This window comes from Gorilla gorilla, chromosome 11 (assembly GCF_029281585.2).
Source record: "Gorilla gorilla gorilla isolate KB3781 chromosome 11, NHGRI_mGorGor1-v2.1_pri, whole genome shotgun sequence".
Taxonomy (NCBI): Eukaryota; Metazoa; Chordata; class Mammalia; order Primates; family Hominidae; genus Gorilla; species Gorilla gorilla.
The window spans coordinates 132,751,834-132,767,951 of NC_073235.2; the positions used below are offsets into that span (position 1 = coordinate 132,751,834).

Sequence of the window (16,118 nt, forward strand, 5' to 3'; positions counted from 1 at the left end):
ATATTTACCTATTAGCTAACATTTACTGAGCACTTTGCTAAGTGCTTTATACAAATTATGCCATTTAATCATTTCAACAACCATGTAAACTAAGCTCTCTTCATTATACCCATTTTGCAGATAAGGAAACTGAGGTATAAGTAGGTTAAATAACTTGCCCAAAGTCACACAGGTAATAACAATGAAAAAAGAAAAGCCAGAATTCCAAGCTAACTTTTAACTCTTATGCTAACGCATTCATTGTAGCTCTGTACTCAAAAAGAGTGTCAAGCTGGATTCAGTTTATTTAAAATGCAATTGTACAAGTAATTACTCATCTGTGTGAATCACACTACCTGCTGATGAAGGAAATTGTGGCTGGGAATATATTTTGCATAATGGATATGCAGATTGTGGTGGCTGGCAGCCAATATTAACCTCTTCACTGGGAATGACAACCTAACTGTACTCTAGATTTGCTTCTTCGTCTCTACATATATGTGTGGTTTATGCTATTTTATGAATTTGAACAGGGCTAAAAGAGTAAATTATTATAAGGCCGGGTGCTATGGCTGACACCTGTAATCCCAGCACTTTGGGAGGCCAAGGCAGGTGGATCACCTGAGGTTGGGAGTTCGAGACCAGCCTGACCAACATGGAGAAACCCCGTCTCTACTAAAAATACAAAATTAGCTGGGCATGGTGGTGCATGCCTGTAATCCCAGCTACTTGGGAGACTGAGGCGGGAGAATTGCTTGAACCCAGGAGGCGGAGGTTGCAGTGAGCCAAGATTGTGCCATTACACTCCAGCCTGGGCAACAAGAGTGAAACTCCGTCTCAAAAAAAAAAAAAAAAAAAAAGAGCAAATGATTATTAAAGAGTAAATGAACGTTATTGGTTTCGTTAATTTTTTTTTAATATTTACTTATGTATTTATGTTTTTTCTTTTCTATTTTCACACAGGAGGCTTTATTATTATTATTATTATTATTATTATTATTATTATTATTGAGACAGAGTCTTACTCTGTCAACCAGACTGGAGTACAGTGGCACAATCTTGGCTCACAGCAACCTCTACCTCCTGGGTTAAAACTATTCTCATATCTGAGCCTGCTGAGGAGCTGGGATTACAGGCAGGTGCCACCACACTTGGCTAATTTTTTTTTTTTTTTTGTATTTTCAGTAGAGACGGGGTTTCACCATGTTGGCCAGGCTGGTCTTGAACTCCTGGCCTCAAGTGGTCTGCCCACCTTGGCCTTCCAAAGTGTTGGGATTACAGGCATGAGCTACTGCCCCTGGCCTATTATTTAGCTTATTTCCCACATCACACCGATGTAATTTCCTTAATCTTTGGTCCATTCACCTAAGTCAACGTTACTGCCTTCCTTTTCCTATTCCTCACTGGAGATAGCATTGGCATTTAGAACCAGGCATATGGAAATATAATTTGATTCTATTAGGCAGGCCAAGTTTCGCTGTTAGGTGGGCTCCCCCCACTTAAGGCATATTAAAATGTAATGTTAAAATGTATTTCCAGGAGTGTAGGGAGGGGTTGGGGTGAAGTGGGGGGAAGGAAACAGAACAGAATGTTTTAACGTGTCTCTTTTCTCCACAATTAAATCCACTGCCAAGATGTCTTATAAAACATTTAAAATCGAGTTTTAAAAAAGCCACATGCTTACCAGCCGCGACTCCAAAAGTAATGAAGAGATAATGCACGTTTGCAGCATAGGCACTCAACACCCAGCCCAGGGAGTTGACGAGCCCTCCAATGATCGCAGTCTGGCGGCACCCACAGGTGTTAATGAACAAGCCGATGAAAGGGCCTGTCACAGAGCATTGGAAAAGGAATTGACTAAAGGCGCTTCCGTTTTATTCTTTCTCATAAATCTTCATGTGAAGACAAAGAATAAAATGTCACTAGAGCTGTTAAATGACACAAAAAGCCCCCATTTTTTTATATGCCAAACATTTTTAGCATGCAAAGATGATTTTAAGTAATTTCATCAGAGAGCACAAGGTTCTGGATTTTCAGGAAAGGCAGACCTGAAATAAATAGACATTCATTCTTTCATCTACAAGAAAACCAGTGGTCTAGGAGCTATCTCTAGCCTGTGGATACATTTTGTCGATCCCATACAAAGTCTAAAAAATGTCTGGAATTAGTTGCCAATGTTTAAAAATTAAGAGGATTCACAAGAAGTCCAGTGGCAACACAGACTACCTTCCCACAGGACCAAAGTTAGTTGGAGCTGTGCAGTGGCTGAGCCCGTTTGACTGGGACACACCCCTTCCAGTTTGCTGCAGTCTCTATCCTTCCCTCTGGTCTTAAACCTGGCCTCAATTACATTATTTCTTTGGCTTCTTTCCAAATAGAAAGACATTTCAGTTTTTGACTAAAATAGAAATATTAAAAATGTATTATGTATAATGAGGGAAAAAAAGAACTGTTATCAGGTCCTTCAATCAATGGTTTTTAAACTATGCTTCAAGGATACAGAAGTGCTTTATGTTTGTGCCTCTGTATAGACATACATTCCAAGAAGCAACTTGGGGATTTATATGGACAGTAGGTTATTATGTTCACCTTCTCCTCCTATCAAAAGATACATACTTAAGCTTATATGTTTTACATAGGTATATATATAACCATATTTACCTGTTAGCTAACATTTACTGAGCACTTTGCTAAGTGCTTTATACAAATTATGTCATTTAATGGTTTCAACAACCATGTAAACTAAGCTCTCTTCATTATACCCATTTTGCAGATAAGGAAACTGAGACCAAAAGGGAGTACAGGAAGGGAGTCTTCAGAACTCCTGGGCTTCAGGCAGAAAACTAATAGCCTGTTTTCATGAGGATACCCAGATTGAAACCAAGCTGAAAAGAGCTAGTTGTCATCACTTCATACAGACTCCCATCCCGGCTGGTGTGCACAGTCTCTTACCAGACCTATCAGGCTATGGAGATTCGGGAATCCATTTCCATTGTGTAAAATGTGACAACACTCACAGCAGCACAGTATTTTATGAGACGCGTTCTGATTGTTTCCTTTACGCTGACTTTCTAGTTTTGTTTTGTTTTCTTGTTTTTGTTTTGATACAGGGTCTCACTGTGTCATCCAAGCTAGAGTTCAGTGGTGTGTGATCACGGCTCACTGCAGCCTTCACCTCCCTGGGATCAAGCGATCCTCCCATCTCAGCTTCCTGAGTAGCTGGGCCTACAGGCTTATGCTGTCATGTCCTGCTAATTTTGTATTTTTTATAGAGATAGGGTTTCACCGTGTTGTTCAGACTGGTCTACAATTTCTAGGCTCAAGGGATCTGTCTGCCTTGGCCTCCCAAAGTGCTGGGATGACAGGCTTGAGCCATGGCACCTGGCTGACTTTCTAGTTCTTAATTGTCAACCTTCTTTATTCTCCTCCTGATTTTGTAGTAATTTCTGATGTCACTGAAGCTGAAAGCTTATCTTGTGATCAATGATTCCTTGTTTAAATAGGAATCCAGATTTATATGAGCTAGTACTCAATATTCAGTAAGATGGCATATTTTAATTATTTTTGATCATTACAAAGTTATGAAACCTTATATGCAGATGAACGTTAAAAACTTGTTTAAAGAGCTTCCCTTTTGGCTTAAACTGAAATAAAGTTTCCTTTAAAGTTCTAACTATATTCATGTGTATATCTGCGTACAGTCAGCTAATGAGTTTATTTTGTCTAGTGGTTTTGTGGGTGCCTAATCCTAAAAACTATGAAGGTGAAGACTTACTAATTTAATTAACTCTGTTGCATTACAGGAAATAATTCAGTAAATTAACTCCTTAGAATAGACTTAATATATTAAACATACTTTATATAAATGTTATTTGTTATTAAATATGCACATTATAGAAATAATATCTAAAATAAATGCACTGATAAAAAATCTGATGGAATTACTTGGGTTAACTGAAATTCACATACCGTTAGTTAGAGATACTTGTTTGATTTCTTTACACATTTTTATTTTTGTTTTTCTAAACCCATGGTTACTTGACTATGCCTAGCTTGGATGAGTGGGTAAAAAAGAGAAAAATGCATGACTTGTCAGTTTGCTGTTTGTAGCCCTTTCAAAGGTCAACAGATCACAGTTCAGTAGCACAATCATATTTTCCACTTCACAGAAAGGGCCCAGAAGCAAATTTTTCTGAGGTGCTTTATGAAACATTACATTAAAAAGGCGTTTGAGAAAAAAAAAAAGGGAGAAAATTCCAAACTCAGTGCAAATATTCATGTCTGGAGAAATTTTATAAATTTAAAAAAGTATAACTATTTAACTGCTTAAAACATTAACTAAACAGCCAGGCACTGTTATCAACTTAATCAACTCTCGCATGCTGGGCTTCAGTCATTTATGATTTGCAGATGAGCCAAGCGAGACCCAGAAATGCTGTGACTTCTCCATGGTTATAAAATATATGTACATTGAAAAAAAAAACCCAAGCTTTTTGACTCTCAGTTTCCTCCCTCCCCTCCTCCCTTCCTTCCCTTTCTTTCTCTCTCTCTTTCTTTCTTTCTTTTTTGAGACAGAGTTTCACGCTTGTTGCCCAGGCTGGAGTGCAGTGGTGCCATCTCGGCTCACTGCAACCTCTGCCTCCTGGATTCCAGCGATTCTCCTGCCTCAGCCTCCTGAGTAGCTGGGATTACAGGTGCTGGTCACCATGCCCAGCTAATTTTTTGTATTTTTAGTAGAGACAGGGTTTCACCATGTTGGCTAGGCTGGTCTCAAACTGCTGACCTCAGGTGATCCACCCGCCTCAGTCTCCAAAAGTGCTGGGATTATGTGAGCCACTGTGCCAGCTGAGTTTCATTTTCTACCCACTGTTTACTGATGGTCCACTAGCATTGCCAAAATCAAACCACCATTTCAAGAAAATAAAAGAAGTCCCCTCACAATCTAAGGAGAAGGGGGAATCATACAATTGAGATACAATCCTTTGACCATGACTCACACTTTTATAGAGTAATTCAGTGTTTTAGGATGAGATTATTCACATTATCTGACTTTTTCATTTTCAGAAGAAATCTGAATCTTGGACCATTTCCCACTGTAATAAAATGTCCTGGCCAGGTGTGGTGGTTCACACCTGTAATCTCAGCACTTTGGGAGGCCGAGGCGGGTGGATCACGAGGTCAGGAGTTCAAGACAAGCCTGGACAAGACGGTGAAACCCCGTTTCTACTACAGCTACAAAAATTAGCCAGGTGTGGTGGCAGATGCCTGTAATGCCAGCTACTTGGGAGGCTGAGGCAGGAGAATCGCTTGAACCTGGGCAGCAGAGGTTGCAGTGAGCTGAGATCACGCCACCGCACTCCAGCCTGGGTGACAGAGTGCGACTTCATCTCAAAAAAAAAGTGTCCCATTGCTGTGGGAAACACCCTCAAGAAGTTATATTTTATTGACCCATCCTGGCAGCTGACAGGTTGGAAAAAGCGCTGGTAAAGAGAGGAGCAATCACAGGTGAGCCTTGGCCGTTCTCAGGGATGGTTACAGATGCTTTGAACTCCGGGTCTCTTAGGGTAACCCCTCACCATAGTAAAGAGTTAGGAGCCTCTAAATCAATGAACTGTCTGCCTTAACTGAACAGTGGTGTTGCTTAGGAGCTTAAAAAAAAATCCTGATACTTGGCGCCCATCCCAGGTGCAGCCTGAGGGGGAAGTTAAAGCTCCCCAGGTGGATCTGATGTGCAATCAAGATTGACAATCACTGCTATAAAGTGATTTAGCAAGTAATTTATCTTGTGTAGCCTGTGGATTCCCCCAACAATAGGGCATCCCCCAAGAATGATTCAGAGCTAGCATCACAAAGGCTGCTGTAGATACTGTGAAAAGAAAATACAGACTTGGCACCCCAATTCACTCTGCCAAAAGAAAAAAATTAAGCTGAAAGCTGAGTCATGCAAGCAACCGCCTTTCCTTTTATTCCTAAGCAGATAGTCACAGAGAAAGGGTTATATAGCTCCACAGGTAGCTACTCTATGTTCACCTTATTTTATGTAAAAGTGCTGATTTACTGAGTGTGAGATGAATACAAAATTGATGATTCCCCTATCTGCACCTTTTCTCTTGCAACACGTGGATGACTGTACCCTCCCTTTCTCCTCCAGCCCACTTTTCCCCTTTAAATGTTGAAGTCCTCAAAATCATCTTTGGAGAAAAGCACAGGTAACAGACTGTTTCTGTGATTCTGTGTTTATTTCTTCTGGGCACCTCCCTACCCTTGGCTAAATTAACTTCCGGATTGATTGAGACCAGTCTCAGATATTTTTTGGTTTACAATACAAATGAGGTGATTACGTTTTATTAAAAGTTGGGACCTTCTGCAGGACGGTGACGAATTCATGCTACTCATGGGGCTGAGGCAGGAGAATCGCTGGAACCCAGGAGGCAGAGGTTGCAGTGAGCCGAGATCGTGCTACTGCACTCCAGCCTGGGTGACAGAGCAAGACTCCGTCTCAAAAAAAAAAAAAAAAAAAAAAAAGAAGAAGGAAACGATGCATATTTATTGAATTTGAATTTGCCATATGCAAACCACTGCCCAAGAGAGGACTTTCAACTACTGTCATATAAATCATGGATTTTTTTGGCTGGGCCCAGTGGCTCATGCCTGTGATCCCAGAACTTTGGGAGGCCGAGGCAGGTGGATCACGAGGTCAGGAGATCAAGACCATCCTGGCTAACACGGTGAAACCCCGTCTGTACTAAAAATACAAAAAATTAGCCGGGTGTGGTGATAGGCGCCTATAGTCCCAGCTACTCGGGAGGCTGAGGTGGGAGAATGGCGTGAACCTGGGAGGCGGAGATTGCAGTGAGTCAAGATAGCGCCACTGCACTCCAGCCTGGGCGACAGAGCGAGACTCTGTCTCAGAAAAAAAAAAAAAAGAAGAAGAAGAAAAAAAGAAAAAACCACGGACCTTTCTAAATTTAAGAGGTAGCCCAAATGTGCTTACAATGATTAGAACGTAAAAACCATTTGTATTATTCATTTCAAGTATGTTTTCAGTTCTCATTTGATGTAATGGCAGGCAGTGTCATAGCAGACACAATTTTGGAGTCCCATGGACCAGGTTTAAAGCCAGTTCTACACTTACTGGCTGTTCAACCTTCAGTAAGTTACTTAATGTCTCTGAGTGTTGCATATTCTTCCTCTGTAAGATACAGACAACGGTCTGGCCTCCAGTGTTGTAGGATCAAATGAGATCACGTACATTAACGTGCATTTGGCATGCAGTATGTGCTAAATAAAGGAGAGCTGTTACTGTGCGTTTCTGGCTTGGAAAGCTTCCCTGAGGCTGCTCAACAAATCTGCAGCCACCCTGTACCAGGAAGCCTGGGATAATGGACAATAATTTTAGGTAAATAGATAGAATAAAAGACCTTTCATTTATATAACTATGAGGCCTGCTGTGTTATGTTATGATTTCTGAAACTCAGCAAAAAATGTTTATCTGGCAGGCAGCTTTCCCTGTAGAAAGATCAGTCTAAAATCTAAAATTCCACAGTCTGGAATTCAGGGACTCTCAAACAAAATTCTGAACAAACAGTTACCTGTCAATTAAATTAAGTATGACCATCACATTTCACCATGAGTTAGGGGTTCTTATTTTGGGGATCATCTTTAAAACCATATCCAATAATTTCAGAACTAGTTTCTGTTGCTTATTTTCATAGGACTTATGAAACATAATATCTAAGACCAACTTATTGGATGGTTTGGAAAATATTGGGACATTTCGTATCCTGGCCTTCTTCTGAGACTTTTTTTGATGTTACTGCGTGCATACACTTCCAAGATTAAATCTACATATGTTTTGTTTTACCCCTTACAAATATATTTTTAAAAAGGAAAGAAAGCTGGATTTTAAGTGTTCTAGAAACACAGTTTTCCTTTACTAACTTATTGAGAAAAGTAGAATTACAACTGATGTAAAAGTTGAAGCCCGACACTGAAATAAACCTACCTGCGTGTTTCCTATGACAAACAGTCCTAGTTTAACAAAACAATGCAGATTTGAAGAAGTCAGTTCAACAATGTTACAAACAAAAATGATTTATCAGTAATTTTCTGACATACATAATGGTGCCTTATTTAATTTTAAAACTATCCGTATTAATTCCCTTCCAGTAAACATACACACTTGCACACACATGTGCCACACAACTTGAGAAATAACACTTTGTCCTTGTTGTCTATCATTAGGACTACCATTGTTACTAATATTGGTTTTTTTTTTGTTTTTTTTTTTTTTGAGACGTAGTCTCACTCTATTGCCCAGGCTGGAGTGCAGTGGCGCCATCTCGGCTGACTGCAACCTCTGCCTCCTGGGTTGAAGTAATTCTCCTGCCTCAGCCTCCTGAGTAGCTGGGACTACAGGTGTTTGCCACCATGCCTGGCTAATTTTTTGTATTTTTAGTAAAGGCAGGGTTTCACCATGTTGGCCAGGCTGGTCTCAGATTCCTGACTTCAGGTGATCCGCTCGCCTCAGCCTCCCGAAGTGCTGGGATTATAGACGTGAACCACCGTGCCTGGCTTTAATATTGTTTGTATTATCAAAAATAACATTGCTGGTGGAGTGACTCACACCTGTAATCCCAGCACTTTGAGAGGCTGAGGCAGGAGGATCTCTTAAAGCCAGGAGTTTGAGATCAACCTGGGCAATATGGCAAGGCCCCATCTCTACCAAAAAGTTTTAAAAATTAGCAGGGCATGGTAGCATATGCCTGTAATTTTAGCTACTCAGGAAGCTGAGGTGGGAGGAAGCTGAGGTGGGAGGATCGCTTGAGCCCAGGTGTTCAAGGCTGCAGTGAGTTATGATTGTGCTACTGCACTCCACCCTGGGCAACAGAGTGACACCCTGTTTCTACAAAAAGTAAAAAAAAAAAAAAAGAGTTGAATGCCAGCCAAGATCAACAAGTCTCTGAATTGCATTCGAGCAATTAATTACTAATTGGGAATCACTGAAAAGGCACAGATTCCAATCAGACACACATTGGCCTGGCATATGCATACTCGCACAAAACTGAGAAAGATTAGAGACTGTTTATGTTTCCAGTATAAAATATATTATAAATATTTTAAATTCAGACAATTAGATATAAATATATGGCTTTCACCTTTAAGTGAAACAACTGAAAAATGTCATAGTGGTGGTTATCTCAGAACATTGTTAAGGGAAGGAAATAAAATTAAATGAGATAATGTAAGGGAAAGCCCCTAGTATATCATAGATGCTTATTCAATATTAATTGACAGTAAGAGTTATTTCATTTTCAAACTGAAACACATTAGCCATCATAGCATTATATTTATAATAACTTCCCAGGTTTAGTATCTCCAGCTGTATAAGATTTGACTTCATAGATTGCTGTGTGGTTAGGTTTAACTAGAAAATACAAGAATAGGGAGTGTATATTCAGGAAAACTTGAATCTATGTTCCCATGTTAAACAATTTTTTTAAAAAAGAAAATGCAGCCAGATGCAGTGGCTCAGGCCTGTAATTCCAGGACTTTGGGAGGCTGAGGTGGGCAGATCTCTTGAGGCCGGAGTTCGAGACCAGCCTGGGCAACATGGAGAAACTCCGTTTCAAAAGAAAATACAAGAATATATTGTTATTCCTTTCTGTTAGCTATATATCAGTAAGCTTTCTAGAAACAGTTTAGAAGATTTTTCAATAATGAAAAATCAATAATATTTCAAATTGAAAACATCAGAACTCAGGCTGGGCATGGTGGCTCATGCCTGTAATCCCAGCAATTTGGGAGGCCAAGGCAGGTGGATCACTTGAAGTCAGGAGTTTAAGACCAGCCTGGCCAACATGGTGAAACCTCGTCTTTACTAAAAATACAAAAAAATTAGCCGGGCATGGTAGTGGGTGCCTGTAGTCCCATCTACTAGGGAGGCTGAGGCAGGAGAATACCTTGAACCTGGATGGCCAAGGTTGCAGTGAGCCCAGATTGTGCCACTGTGCTCCAGCCTGGGAGACAGAGCAAGACTCTGTCTTAAAAAAAAAAAAAAAAAAAAAATCAGAACTCTGAAATGAGATTGTTACTGGACTTTTATAGTGTTTTATCTAAAATTTTTACCTTTAAAAGTATTCATAAATGTTAAATAAGCAGATATTTATAATGGTACATAATGAATTATAATGGTTAGGCAAACAGAGTTTGGGTCTAAATGAAGTTTTTTAAATGACAGTTTTTTTTTTAAAGCCAGTTAAATTTAGCAGTCAGGGGTTGTATACCAACTTTAGTGACACTAATGTTAATAAGTTCTGATAATCCACTACCACTGGACCAGCCAAAATGATCAATTTTTAAAATACTCCAAATGTTTAAAATATTTAAATTGTTATATCACACAAGAGACAAGAGGACAAATACTGCATAATTTCACTTACATGAGGTACCTAGAATAATAGTCAAATTCATAGAGACAGACAGTAGAGTGGTGGTGGCGAGGGATGAGGGAAGATGGGAATGGGGAATTCATGTTTATTGAATACAGTTTCTGTTTGGGAAGATGAAAAAAAGTTCTAAAGATGGATGGTGGTGATGGTTGTGCAAAAATATGAGCGTACTTAATGGGACTCAAAATGCTTAAAATGGTAAAATTATTTTTTTTTTTGAAAGGGAGTCTCACTTTGTCTCTCAGGCTGGTGTGCAATGGCACAATCTCAGCCCACTGCAACCTCCACCTCCCAGGTTCAAGCAATTCTCCTGCTTCAGCCTCCCGAGTAGCTGGGATTACAGGCACATGCCACCATACCTGGCTAATTTTTGTATTTTTAGTAGAGACAGGGTTTTGCCATGTTGGCCAGGCTGATCTCGAACATCCGACCTCAACTGATCCACCCAACTTGGCCTCCCAAAGTGCTGGGATTACAGGTGTGAGTCACCGTGCCTGGCCTAAAATGGTAAATTTTATGTTATGCATATTTTATCACAATTGAAAAATAGTAGCTAGTAACATCCAATATCGAATGTTACAACAATATAAAACATCACTTACAGTGGGGAATTGTCATTTGATAACAATTCAGTTTTACGACAGGTCACACATGAACATACCCACTATCAAGGTGATGCCCATGCTGAGGGAGCTGACCCAGGCGGTCAGGCCACGGCTCTGGTGGAATTCTTCCAGCCATTCCACGTTGAGGACACCCAGGGCCATCTGGGAGCCCATGATGAGGATGTGCACAAAGAAAGAGGAGAGCACCATCATCCAAGCCCATCCGCCATCAATGTTTGGGTGGGGCTTCAGTGTCTTTTTGTCTTTGGGGCCATCTTCAAAATCATACCCAATATCTTCATGACTGGTATACATTTTCCAAGATTTTTCTGAAATACATATAACAAATAATTTCATGGAACATCAAAAGGAAAAATATCTTCATCTTCTTTGTGCAGCTCTACCTCCCCATCATGGGTCAACGTGGCTCCAGTATCACATCTGATCTTCAGGTTAATCTTTGTCACCATACAGATTTGAAAACACTCCTTACTGTTTCCCAGGATCAAGTGCTTTTATGAAACCTGTTTCATCTTACAGCCATCACATATATAGGTATTACAATCTTGGGAATAGACTCAGAGAAGTAAGGTGATTTTCTAAGGCCTGTATTTAGTGTGGTCAATTGGGAAACTAGGATTTGACCCCAGTTAGTCCTGACTCCAAAGCCCATACCCTGTCTCCCTTATAGAGATGGATACTGACAGGTGACAAGAAAGATGTCAAAGAAGGAAGATCTGGCTTCAGGCAGCCTTTCAGGGTAGCTTCACCTTGGTGGGGTCCCTAGCAGAGGATCTGGTTCTCAGTTTTTGTGGGTGCAAGTGTTAATTTGTTCAGTGCAGCCAGAGTGGATTAGCCTCAGGGGGGTCTGGCTCACACTAACCCAACTCAGGAGAGACTGATAAGTCCAATTGATTACAATGAAAGACATAGCTTTCTAATAACGGTGGTACTTATGTCTCGTTATACAAGATGCATACTTTACTCCCCTCCACCCAACCCCATTCCTAGTATTTACATGGGGAACTTAATTAGTTACTAGAAAATTACTTCAAAAATAGGGTATCAGACTAAGGAGCTGAATAGATACTGTGGTGACATACAGGTCACCAGGTGAGGTTACCAGGTAGGCAGGGGCTAGATCATGCAGGGCCCTTGTGAGCCAAATAAGGAGCTTGTAGTTTATCTTGTACATAATGAACAGCCATTGGACATAATGAGATGGGTACTTTGCATAGATCTATCTCTCAAGATGTTTGAATGAGAGGAGGGAGGCTAGATGGAGCTAGAGGATGCTAGCTCCTCTTTTGTTTGTTTGTTTTCTTGAGACAGGGTCTTGCTCTGTCACCCAGGCTGGAGTGCAGTGGTGTGATCATAGCTCACTGCAGTCTTGAACTCCTGGGCTCAAGGGATCTCCCACTTCAGCCTCCTGAATAACTGGGACTACAGGTACATGCCACCATGCCTAGCTAATTTTCATATGTATATATGTATGTATGTATGTATGGAGAGACAGGATCTCACTATGTTGCCCAAGCTGGTCTTGAACTCCTGGCTTCAAGTGATCCTCCTGCCTCAGCCTCCCAAAATGCTGGTATTACAGGTGTGAGCCACTGTGCCTGGCCTGTTTCATTTTTCATGGTTTTTTTTGGGGGGGGGATGAGAATTAAGTGTGTGTATAAAGACTGAGGATAAGGAGCAGGAGTCGGGGGTGGAGAGAGAGAGATATTATGATGATAATGACTAATCCTGGAGATGGTGAAACAGATTGGTCTTTATTAGGAAGAGAGACCCATCGTCTGAGTCTGGAGGAAGGAGGGGGTGGATGAACCTATGATGGTAAGTAGTGGGATGGAAAGCCACATCTGATGGTTTAATTTCTTTGGTGAAGCAGGAAGTTAGGTTATCGGCTGAGAATGAGGAGGGCGGAGGTTGTGTAGGAGCCTTAATGCTCAGAATAATGGAAAAGACTGTTGCCTACCACAAGTGGAAATGATTGCTGGGCAGTTCCAAAGGTCAAGTTGAACCCTGCAGGGTCCCACTGCCCAGCTATGGCCATGGAGCACCAAGGACAGAGCCAGGGAGCACTCTGCCCCGGAGCTTGCAATAAGCTGGAGGACTTAAAAACAACAAACAACTAAAAGTTGGTCTGCTTTCTAAATCATCACTACATGCCAGCAATTCTAGACAATTACACTGAAAAAATGTTTAGCTGGTCTAAGTTCCAATTATGTTGAATTTTAATGATGTATATGTATGCTTCAAATTAGCTGGTTTTAATTTCTCATCCTTTTGTAAACATTGTATTCTACATGGAAGTTATTTCAAGAACTCCTGGTTTTACAGTTGACCCTGGCACATGTGTAGCCCCAGCTACACACATTAGTTGGGAGAGGAAGCTCCTAAGAGTTCAGAATTGTTGGCAAAACAATACCCACTTGGCAAAATCCACACCCACAACCCCTGTGGTGTTATGTGTTGCCGCCTTTCTCAGAACACTCTAGGTGAACTGTGCCAGCACAACGATTGTCCAGAAAAAGAACCAGATCTCAAGTCACTTCACTTGTGTCACTCTATGTACTCACTTGGAGATTCTAGTTTACAATTTAAAATAGTGAAACAGTGAAGACTGCGAGGTACAAAACCTTGGTTTGGAAAGTGACATTTTAAATTAATACTTGAAATGTTTTACTCAATTTGAACAATATCTTTTTTTTTTTTTTTTTTTTTTGAGACAGAGTGTTGCTCTGTCACCCAGGCTGGAGGGCAGTGGCATAATTTTGACTCTCTGCAACCTCTGCATCCTGGGTTCAAGCAATTCTCATGCTTCAGCCTCCTGAGTAGCTGGGACTACAGGCATGTGCCACCACACCTGGCTAATTTTTGTATTTTTATTAGAGACAGGGTTTCGCCATGACGGCCAGACTGGTCTTGAACTCCTGACCTCAAGTGATCCTCCTGCCTCGGCTTTCAAAGTGCTGGGATTACAGGCATGAAGTACTCTGCCCGGCTCAATATCTTTAAAATTGAAATATATTCTTCTTTTAATTATTTTAACACAGAAGAACAATAACATAATGAGTATTACTGACCATTACATGATTATTACTGAAAATCATTTTGTTGCCATGGCAGAGGGTGATGTACAAAAACTATCCATTCTGGGTGTCAAAGGCACTAAGAAGTCTCGAATTGTAGGGCTTTTCTCAGGAGTGTTCTGATGTGGACAGGTAGGAGAGAGGAGCAGATTGTGGCAAATTGCACAGTGCCTGCAGCCTATTTCTATCCACACCTGAGTGAAGAATTTTTTGTTTGTTTTTACCTTTTTTTTTTTTTGAGACAGGGTCTTGCTCTGTCACCCAGGCTGGAGTGCAGTGGCGTAATCATAGCTCACTGCAGCCTTGAACTAGCAGGCTCCAGTGATCCTTCTGCCTCAGCCTCCTGAGTAGCAGGTACTACAGGCATGTGCCACCACAACTGACTAATTTAAAAATTTGTTGTAGAGATGGACTTTCACCATGCTGCCCAGCCTAGTCTCAAGTAATCCTCCTGCTTTGCAATCCCAAAGTGCTGGGATTACTTTATCTTTCTAAAGGCTATGTTCCCCAAAAACCCTAAAATACTCTGACCACTTAGAGGAAAAGTTTGCTGACCCCTGGACTAGAGCATTTGTTCTGGCTAAGGGTTTACTGGGGGGAAAAATGAGTGTAGGGGAACCAAGGGTACCAGTGGAGAAGCAACTTAGTGGATCTGTCTGGGGCTCATCTTCTTTCTTTCTGTCACACCTTGTTCTCATTATTATTTTTACATTTTAAATTATTCCATCTCCTCAACAGCTGTCCAGTCCTCAGCCACGACAGCACCTATGTGCAGTGCTGCTCTTGGCCTGGGTCCTTCCTCCTTCACACATCTGGCTACCTCCAATTATCCAGATTGCTGGGAGTGATAAAATGTTTATCTCAGAAGCCAATTTCCAGGCTGGCGCAGTGGCTCAAGCCTGTAATCCCAGCACTTTGGGAGGCTGAGGTGTGTGGATCACCTGAGGTCAGGAGTTCGACACCAGCCTGGACAACATGGTAAACCCCGTCTCTACTAAAAATAGAAAAATTAGTTGGGCATGGTGGCAGGTGCCTAAAATCCCAGCTACTTGGGAGGCTGAGGTAGGAGAATTGTTTGAAGCTGTGGGGGTGAAGGTTGCAGTAGTGAGGTGAGATCACGTCACTGCACTCCAGCCTGGGTTAAAGAGTGAAACTCTGTCTCAAAAAAAAAAAAAAAAGCCAATTTCTTCAGCCCTTCGAATTATCATTAGGATGGAGTCCCTTCAGCACCTTCTCCCAGCTATTATGTGTGATTTTCTCTCCTTCCCCTCCTCTCTCCTTCCAGCCTCCTCACCTCTTCTGCTGATCCTTCAAGATTCAGTTAATTTATAATAGGGAAACCCTGAAACAGTGAAAAAAGACCCTGAAAACATCTTTACTATTTAACATCAGAATACTTGTTAAATCAATTGATTGTAGCATAGCTAGACAATGTAGGTCTCTCATCAATAATAAAGTTCACACTTTAGCGTGACCCTGTACATTTTCAAAGAGCCCTAGACAGCTTTATTTTTGACATATGTAATAATCTCTTTGTTATTTCTACTAAGACATGTATCCATAGGAAAAAAGACTGGAGCAAAACAAAGAAAAATGTTGATGGAGATTATTCTTTGAATGATGGTCTTACCAGTAATTTCCCGCTTCTTTCTACTATCTTAGTGGTGAGAAATTTCCTCAATATGCCAGGTGTGGTGGCTCATGCCTGTAATCCCAGCAATCTGGGAGGCTGAGGTAGGAGGATTACTTGAGCTCAGGAGTTTAAGACCAGCCTGGACAACAGTGAGACCTCGTCTCCGTAAATAAAAATTAGCCAGGCACACGTGGTGGCGCATACTTGTGGTCCCAGCTACCTGGAGGCAGAGGTGGGAGAACTGCTTGAGCCTGGGAGGTTCAGGCTGCAGTGAGTTGTGATCATGCCACTGCACTCCAGCCTGGGAGACAAAGTGAGACCCTGTCTCAAAAAAAAAAAAAAAAAAAGTTCC

General features: G+C 41.1%; 2 protein-coding genes across 4 annotated transcripts in view; one reads left to right on the top strand and one right to left on the bottom strand.

Moving 5' to 3' along the window:
- The window catches only part of FBXO36 (F-box protein 36), a 155,901-nt gene that overhangs the window by 118,480 nt on the left and 21,303 nt on the right, over positions 1-16,118 (top strand). Inside the window, exon 5 of one of the 3 annotated variants that reach the window (XM_055379675.2) lies at positions 2,753-3,652. The exons of 1 other annotated variant lie outside the window; for it this stretch is intronic. In XM_055379675.2, the coding sequence (XP_055235650.1) occupies positions 2,753-2,826 (74 nt within the window). In that variant the 3' untranslated portion in view covers positions 2,827-3,652. Of the gene's footprint in view, positions 1-2,752; positions 3,653-16,118 lie in introns of those variants that run through there. One more of the 3 variants, XM_063695259.1, reaches the window with a different exon arrangement.
- The window catches only part of SLC16A14 (solute carrier family 16 member 14), a 34,281-nt gene that overhangs the window by 13,111 nt on the left and 5,052 nt on the right, over positions 1-16,118 (bottom strand). Inside the window, exons 2-3 of the mRNA XM_004033313.5 lie at positions 11,092-11,364; positions 1,664-1,807 (exon numbers count right to left, since the gene is read on the bottom strand). Coding sequence (XP_004033361.1) covers positions 1,664-1,807; positions 11,092-11,350 — 403 coding nt within the window. The 5' untranslated portion in view covers positions 11,351-11,364. The remainder of the gene's footprint in view (positions 1-1,663; positions 1,808-11,091; positions 11,365-16,118) is intronic.